Source organism: Crocodylus porosus, unplaced genomic scaffold (genome assembly GCF_001723895.1).
Source record: "Crocodylus porosus isolate Cpor-Errol unplaced genomic scaffold, CroPor_comp1, whole genome shotgun sequence".
In the NCBI taxonomy this organism is placed as follows: Eukaryota; Metazoa; Chordata; order Crocodylia; family Crocodylidae; genus Crocodylus; species Crocodylus porosus.
Window position 1 is genome coordinate 10,643,898 of NW_017728918.1, and position 8,867 is coordinate 10,652,764.

At 48.9% G+C, this 8,867-nt stretch overlaps 1 protein-coding gene across 1 annotated transcript in view; it reads right to left on the reverse strand.

The window, feature by feature from the left end:
* Positions 1 to 8,867, reverse strand: part of EPHX2 (epoxide hydrolase 2) — a 78,256-nt gene that overhangs the window by 59,600 nt on the left and 9,789 nt on the right. Inside the window, exons 4-7 of the mRNA XM_019537262.1 lie at positions 6,420 to 6,610; positions 6,102 to 6,224; positions 3,977 to 4,051; positions 3,379 to 3,474 (exon numbers count right to left, since the gene is read on the reverse strand). Coding sequence (XP_019392807.1) covers positions 3,379 to 3,474; positions 3,977 to 4,051; positions 6,102 to 6,224; positions 6,420 to 6,610 — 485 coding nt within the window. The remainder of the gene's footprint in view (positions 1 to 3,378; positions 3,475 to 3,976; positions 4,052 to 6,101; positions 6,225 to 6,419; positions 6,611 to 8,867) is intronic.

The following is an 8,867-nucleotide window of genomic DNA, read 5'->3' on the forward strand; positions in this document are numbered from 1 at the left end:
ACGGGTACTCGACCCGGTACTGGCACTTGGGGCACTTCCCCAAGTCCGGGGGCAAAAAGTACAGTCTCCCTTAGTCCGCAGACCTAAGGGGTCTCTTAGGCATAATTTAGACCCACCCCCAATAGGTCTCCCACACCGGTCACAACAGAGGACTTTATTGGTTACAGGGGCAGGAAAATAGGGTACAAGATTGAGCAATATCCTAGAAATCCTGAAGAGCAAACAGTCTGGCTGAGGCAGCCTTTTGATCCTGCATCTGAGTTACTGCCAGCTAGATATCTATCAGATCTTGAGTAGCTTACTCACAAGCATCTTTCAGAGGCTGGTAAAGTTTCCCCTCTGGAGGCAGGCGGTTTCTAGCTCATGCGTTTGGGGGAGAGCGCCAATTTTAGATGGTCATGCTCCTCTGTGTCCCCCGCTTGGCTGCTGCCTCACCTCATGGCCGAAGAGAGCGCCTCCTCGCCCGTCCTAACTTATATAGCCCCTGTGACCTCATTCACTGGTCCAGTGGAGGCCAGCCCCGGTTGGCTGCCAGCCAACCAATTTGAAATACATCACCTGTTACCGGGCAGATTCCAGCTCCCCAGGTAGGAGCCCCTCACCCAGGTACCAGTCCCGTGGGCAGAGGGAGCAGGTTTCCCCCCCCTCAGGAAAGCAGCCAGCTCAGGTTACCTAAAGACAGGGCAAGGGTGCGGTCCCCTCTGCTGAGCCCACCCTGCTCAAATGGTCACAGCACAGAGATTTTATCACATTGTCACAGGGCAGAGATTTTGGGGAGAAACCGAGGTGGCTTTCTGCCACAGTGCCAACCCAGGCACATCCGTCCCTCCGGAGCAGCATGCAGCTGAAGCCGGCTTCCCACATCCTGAAATTCACATGTGGGAAGCCAGTTTAAATTCACTGATGATACCAAAATTTGGGGTGAGGTGAGAACGCTAGTAGGGAGGGAAAGACTGCAACAAGACCTGGACAGGTTACAGGAGTGGGCTGACATAAACAGGATGCGTTTCAATACTGACAAGTGCAGGATGCTGCACCTGGGCAGTAGGAGCCAGCAGCACACTTACAGAATGGGAAACTCCCTTCTTGAGAGCACGGAGGCAGAAAGGGATCTGGGAGTCATTACTGACTCCAGGATGAACATGGGCCGACAATGCGAGGTCACGGTTGGCAGGGCTAACCGGACCTTGTCGTGCAGCCACAGGTGCATCTCGAGCAGGTCCAGGGAGGTGATCCTCCCCCTCTATGCGGCACTGGTCAGGCCACAGCGGGAGTACTGCGTCTAGGTCTGGGCGCCCCATTTCAGGAGGGATGTGGACAACATGGAGAGGGCCCAGAGGAGGCCATCCGCGTGATCCGGGGACAACAGGGCAGACCTTACATTGAAAGGCTGCGGGACCTGAACCTGATCAGCCTCTGCAAGAGAAGGCTGAGGGGGGACCTGGTGACTGTCTATAAACTCACTAGGGGGGACCAGAAGGGTTTGGGGGAGACGCTGTTTCCCCAGCACCCCCCTGGCATGACAAGGGGCAATGGACACAAGTTACTAGAGAGTAGGTTTAGATTAGACATTCGCAAGAACTACTTCACAGTTAGGGCAGCTAGGATCTGGAACCAACTTCTTAAGGAAGTGGTGCTGGCTCCTACCCTGGGGATCTTTAAGAAGAGGCTTGATGCCTACCTGGCTGGACTCATTTGAGTCCAGTCTTTTTCTCCCGCCCAGGCGGGGGGTCGGGCTTGAAGATCTACAAGGTCCCTTCGACCCAACTTCTGTGATTCTATGCTGCTGGGGACAGGAGGAGCCCGGCCAGGTCAGCACTGGCCAGCAGAAGTGGTGGCAGAGCCGTGTGCCGCTTGGGACTGACCAGCGCAGGCAGGGGGAAAATGCAGCTCAGCCCCTGCCGCTCTGGCCAGGCTCATCCCATCCCGAGCTCCGCCGCCACTTCTGCTGGCCGGTGCCAACGCAGCCAGGCTCCTCCTGTCCCCAGCAGCACATGGGAAGCCAGCTTCAGCTGCGTGCTGCTCCACGTGGGACAGACCGCCCAGGTCAGCAGCAGCCAGCAGAAGCAGCAGAGGAGCCATGTGCCACTTGGGACTGACTGGCGCTGGTAGGGGGAAAGTGCAGCTGAGCCCCTGCTTCTCCGGCTGGGCTCATCCTGAGGTTCATTTAATGTCTGTAAAGTGTTTGGAGAGGCCCACATAGATGCACTGTATAGAAATGCAAAATATATTTTGACTTATTTGGTTGGCACCTTGGGCTGAGATTTTCAAAGCTGAGTCAAAAGGCCAACTTCCATTAAAATGAATGGGATTTAGAGGGCTCCAATTCTTTTATGACAACTTTGTAACAAGCCTATCTACCCCTCAGCCACAGTTTGGAAGCTCAGCCAAAGAACATAAGAGCTTCTGAACATAAGAGCATAAAAAGAGCCATGCTTGGTCAGCCCCATGGTCCATCTAGCTCAGTATCCTGTCCCGAACAGTGGCAGAGGTGGATGCTATAGAGGGAGAGTTTTGAACTGGTTAGACCCATTTCATTGCCACTTCCTGCAACTTCATTGGTGTCAAAGGTCATGTGACTACTTCCTGATGCAATACCACTTACTGTGAGGTCTTTGAATATGGCTTGCCAGCCCACTGGGTAATAAAAAAGTTCATGATCCAGCCCCACATTCAAAAAGGTTGGACCCCCCTGGTCTAGAGGGAGAAGCAGAGACTGAAGGAGATGAAGTAGCACACATGGACCTGTATTAAACACTGAATCAGTGAGATAGCAGGAGGGTCAGGGAGCAGGGCCTGCCAATACACAACTGCGTCCTGGATACAGGTTCCAGAGTGGGCTTTAAATGAACAGACATCAAGAGTGGATGGTGGCATGTGGTGCAGGTCACCAGCAAGGGCCAGAGATATGGGACAGCAGACCAGGATTGGTGTACAAAGCCATGGGTAGGCAGAGCACAGGACTAACAGAAGGGCCATGCTGAGTCAAAACACCACCCCTGCATTGAGATGTGAGCAGAGCATGGCACTGACCCCTTTATAAGACACCTTTCAGCAGAAGCCATTGAGATAGCCAGCCTGGCCCATGAGTCCAAGAAGTCTCCCAACTTGGCAAGGGATATTCCACCAGCCAGCAGACTGGTGGAACACAGCATCCCATTACAGCTAGGTCTGCAAAGGCCAGGCCCCACGCCTCTGAGCTGCTGCTGGTCACAGCAGCTGTGGAGATGATGGAACCATGGAAGGGCAAGACAAGAATCCATCCCTTCTGGTCCACACGAGATGGGAAGACGTGGTGCTGCCCTACAGCTCGTTCCTCCCTCTTGGCTCCCACAGAAGCCAGACTTCTGGCAACTTTTGCCCAAGTATTAGCCTTACCTGATACCTCCAGGAGAACCAGGATTCAGGAAACCCGTGACACAGGCATACCACTGGGCCATGCCCCATCTCCACAAAGTGCAGCTGGACTCCAGGCTGGAGAAGAGACAGATCCTTATAATTCGTGTCCTAGCTACAGCTGAAAATCTGCCACATGTTATTATACTCCAAGGTCTTTGGATAGCTGAGCACACAACCCAGCTGCACAACCCAGATGTCAGGTACTTGGGGTCCTCAGCCTACAAAAGTGTTCCCTACCCTTCTGGACTCTACCTGTCCCTGGCCTAATCCACTGTAGCACCTGGACGGGTGCTCCCTCCAAGCCCAACTTAAGTGATTACTCTTCTAAAGAATGGCCTAGAGGGTAATGGCTAGCGTCACATGGTCAGAGCCCTTTTTGACCATCAGCCTATACCCGACTTGTATTAATTTTAGCCCACTGCATTTTACCCTTCCTTGGTCTTCACATCCTTTGGACACTTGCAATAGAAGCAAGAACATCCTCTTAGGAGTCCTGATGAGGCCATCCATCACTGTCATCATGTTGCTACACCCAGCTATCAATACAGGATAGGATTAGCCCCACTGGAAAGCCTACCTTGACTGGCACATATCCATGGCTCACACTGGCAGGGTCACAGGCAGTTGGAAATCCCTCCTCTTCGCCAAGAAGCTGTATGGTGAACAGAGGAAACTCAGTTCCACACCAACACCGCTGTGTCTAACTCTGCTGCCAGCCACACAGTTACCACAGGGTATTTGCAGCAAATCATTTGAAGCCTCCTTAGGGCACAAGCCTTGAAGCAACCTCACATTTTAAGACTTCCTTGAGGGTGGCTGCAGCTACCTCTGGCCCTTCATGGCCCAGTGCTACACAAGTCTTGCCAAAGGTCATGGCAGTAAGTCCAACCAGAGCAATTATGATGAAGGCTACTTGCATGAGAATAGCAACCCAGGAATACCTATCAGCTGAACCCCATGTTTGTGCTCAAACAGCATGCAAGACAAAATTTAGACAGTCTGTTTTCAGGGCAGTAATTAAATTTGAGGCCAGAAACAGCAGGCATAGACAGCTGGTAAGAAATGCAAGGAAACAGTGAGCATATTGACAAAGATGGACTTTGGCAGGACAGCATGTTTAAACCAGATTGTCAAAGACGTTAAACGACTTCCTCTTATAGTAGTGTCACCTGGCCCCGATTACCTACCAGGTGTGTAGATGTTGTATAGTTTCAAACTTCAAAGCATTTTGGAGATGGCAAATATTGTGTGGACATTGGATTTAGTGTGAAAACAAAGGTCAGAGTCACAGTACACTCAGCGTAACGAAATCTACCCAAAGCTAACCAATAATTTGGGGAACCATTAACTATAGGTAACTTTCCCCGTGCAATGCCAAATGAAGGGAGTGAGCTAGAAGGATCCAGCCCAGAGGAAAAGGGCAAAGGACCTGTTGAGAACAAGGACCCAGCTGCCCTAAGCCTTCGAAGGTATAAGCATTGCATCAGGCTAGGAAAAGCAGAAATGTGGAAAGCTTCTAAAATGCTCTGTGCTAACAGGATCCAGTCTCACCATAATTAAATAAGCCAATATGAGTAAGAGGCTTGGACTTACCGAATACTGTTACAAATAAGGAGCACCATAAGGCAGAAGCAGCAGCCTCTTTCTAGAGCGCAGGGCTTGACCTTATTAGCCTCATTCCACACTCATTAAAATTTCCCACTCCGCTTCATTTCTCAGACCGTTTTTAATCTCTTACAGGGCTTCACCTCTCAGGCTTATAGCCAAGTCTCCTTGGCAACTCCCTACCCAGGACCTTTGGAAGACCTGATTGGGGCTGCCAGATCTTTAACCTTCACTACTTAGTTAATGCTGCCACAAAATTCCCTGCAGACAAGAGGTCTGATCTGCTGTTTTAGAAGCTGGGCTGTCTTGTCCCCACTGTGAGATGCTTAAAAGAGGCTTCGGAACTGGAACCAAAACTCTAATCCCAGCTACAGTCACAGAACAATGGAGTTAGTGTCAACCGAGGCTAACATCGATAGTGTGCCCAGGAGTAAAATGTGGCTTTTTCCAAGACATATGTAAAGCAGAGTACTCGATTTGAAGAAAGCTCCATCAGAAAAGGAGTCTGATTTGCAAAAACCAGGAACCTGAAGCTTACTTTATCCAAATTTTTAGAGAAGGAGGACTCACCTTGTAGAGATTAAGCTCAAGAAACGGCCTTTAGGGTGGAAGTTATAGAACTGGGTTTGTATTTTTTAAAATCAGCCAAAAAAACAAAAAAAAGCCCCAGGACCTTAAGAAGGAAAGGACCATCACAGTCAGAGCTGCAGCATTACTAGGGAAAAACCTCAGTAGTAGAAAGTCAAAGGTTGCTCCATGGAAACCAGTGTAAGTTATAGGATCCTTTTTCTTGCTCAGCCTACTATAAGTTACCCAGAGGAGTTGGGAAATCTCCATCCTTGGAGGTTTTTAAGACCCAGGTAGACAAAGCCTTGGCTGGGATGATGTAGTTGGGGCTGGTCCTGCTTGGAGCAGGGGGTTAGACTAGATGTGATCTCTTGAAGTCCCTCCAACCCTCATTTTTCCCTGATTGTATACAGAGATGCAGATTCCCTATGGCATCCCTCTCCACAGTATCCAAGCACCAAACTGATGATGTTTAGAGTGGAACAGGGAGACAGAAACAAAGGCCGGTACAGCCTTTAGCCACTGCGTACCTGAACACCAGACAAGTCCTGCAGCTCCTTCAAGGCCATCTCCAGGTCTCTAAAAAGGATTGTGGCTATCCCCATCTCCCGGGCAGGCTTCAAGTTTGTTCCGATGTCATCCAGAAAAATAACCTAGATTTAAGAGAGAACATCTGAACTTAGGGCCAGGAGGGAAGTTTGGGGAAGAACACAAAGGGACTTAATGTGGACTTTTTTCTTTCTTTTTTTTTTTTTTTTTCCCCTAAGCGGGGTACCCTGTAAAAATTAAGTCATTTGACCAGCACTGATCATGTCTGCCATCTCAAAAGAGAATGTTTTTTGCCTCACCTCATGCGGTTCTGCCTCCAGCATCCGCAGAGCATACTCATAGATTTTAGGGTCTGGTTTCTGGAGTCCAATACGACATGACTCGATCACCAGGTCAAAATGTCTCCTCAGCAGAGGAAGTATAAGAGCCACAGTGCCTTTCCAAAGGCTGTCATCGATCCAGTTGTTCGTTAGGACACAGGTCTTGAATCCTGGAATGGGCAAGATCAAGAGACTCTTACTAGGGGAGGGCAGAAGGAGAATTCTGTCTTTCCACCACCCAGCTGCCCAGTACATCACCATGTTTTTATCCCAGAGGATGGAAAAGAGCTTAACAAACTAGGGGCCTGAATTTGCAAATCTCTACTCATGTAAGAGACCCTAATGGCATCAAAGCAGCTACTCCTGGTAGTAAAGACTCCCTGTGGAAGCTCTCAGTCCAAGATCTTTCTGTCAACTGAATCACAGTACTCAACTTTGGGCACTCTCCTTAAAAGACATGGACCAACTGGACAGTCCAGAGGAGGACAACAGGAGTCAGAGGTCTAGGAAACAAGGTATGCAAGGAAAGTTTGAAAGAACTAGGATTATTCAATGGGGAGAAGACAAGCCTGGGAGAAAGGCAGGGAGTTGATAAGTCTTCAAGACAAAAAGGGTTGATATAAAGATGGCAAACAATTATTCTGGATCCACAGACAACTTGACAAGCAATGAGGGGTTTAAAAAACTGCAACCAGGGAGATGCAAGTTGGACATTAGGAAGAAGTCTCTCATTCTGTGGCTAAAGCAGGTGATTTAGGGAAAAGTTACACAATACTCTTAGACTATACTATGGGCACTTAAAAATGCAGGTGTCCACACTTTAAAAGCTCATTAACTCATGCAAAGTGAGATCTGAGCATCTTAGTGACACCATATCAGGTGAGGGTTAACTCTTGGGTTGTGCTACCCAGCTTGTACTAGGGTAACTTCTGTCTGCACCATAGAAATAAAATGGGCAATTTGCAGGTTTTTAGCATCCCAGGATGCACTGCTCCCAAATCCCCCCTCCACCCCCAGAGCACAGACAGAGCCCAGGTGCCCTGGCTCCTAGTCACACCCCTGCTCACTAGCCTTCTAATGACAAATAAGTGCTGTGCAGGCAAGAAACCACATTAACCCTTCATGTGCAACTACACACAGCACCTTCTAATTTTAATACCATTTCATATTGCACAAATTTAGTATGGAGTGAGAGTGACACACAAATTCATCCTTAAAAGAGGCTGTTGAATCTGTCACTGGATGTTTTTCAGTGAAGGTTAGACCAGCGCTTGTCTGGGATGGATTAGACAGGGATGGTCCTGCTGTGAGCAAAGGATTGGATGAAATGGACTCCTAAGGTTCTTTTTCTGGCCCTTTTGTTCTAGGATTCCCTGAAGCACACTTGTACCATGCAGGAAAGGACACCTCTGACAACACAATTTCCCTGCGTTATTTAGAGCAATAAGTGTTTAATGCATCCAACCAAGATGGCCAATGGAACTGACGCAGGCAGAACAGAAGGTGGCCATTGGTAGAGACTTGTGTTTGACCAATTGGGCATCAAAAAGTAGCAGAATTTTGCTTGATCTCCCAAACCCTATCAACAGCTGCCACTATCAAAGACCAAGGCAATCACACCGGGGGAGCTCAATGTCATCTTTAAATCAAAAGCAGTAGTTTCTGCACCCATATCTTCCCACAGTATTCTCAACTGGTTTCCCATCAATCCAGGTGTTGCTAAAGCCAACAGGCTTCGAATCAGGCTTATAGCTAATATAACATTGGAGGAGAGAGGAAATGGTCCATCAGCTGAAGGATGCAGACTTGAGAAGTGATAAACCATTTTGTTAACTGTTTGCTTGGTGACAGCACACCCGACTTAATTAGTATCCATGCAGGAAATATTTAAATTGGTGAAATTCTGTTAAGTAAACATCATCCAAGCCCTTTGAAAATGAATAGCACCATCTAAGCATCAAGTCCCATAACTTCACTGGTTAGAAGATTTGCAACTGGTTGCTGATAAACACGGATTGCCGTAAGCTTCTAGAGAACACAGCTTTGGAAAGGTGTGCTGTGGGAATGATTCATGCGCTGGCCATGCTACGGCTTGAACCATAAGCAATAGCCACAATCAAACCTATTGACAGATAGCAGGATTTCACAGGAACTTCCCTGGCTGGAGAGCTCGTAAATATCTAAGATTTCATGACATGAGTTCAGAAGAAGCAGAGTGCAGGAGTGATGCTGACGAGAAAAGGATGAAAGAGCAAGCAGGTGAAAGGTGTGGGAAGATACACCAAGGGAGACACCTTGTTGGACCTGGTGCTGGCCACGAGTGAATACCTGGTGCGGGGGCTGCAGGTGCTCGACCCCCTGGGGGACAGCGATCATCGCCTGCTGGGTTTCACCATCCAGCGCAAGGTGGCAAAGGCCGGCAGCAAG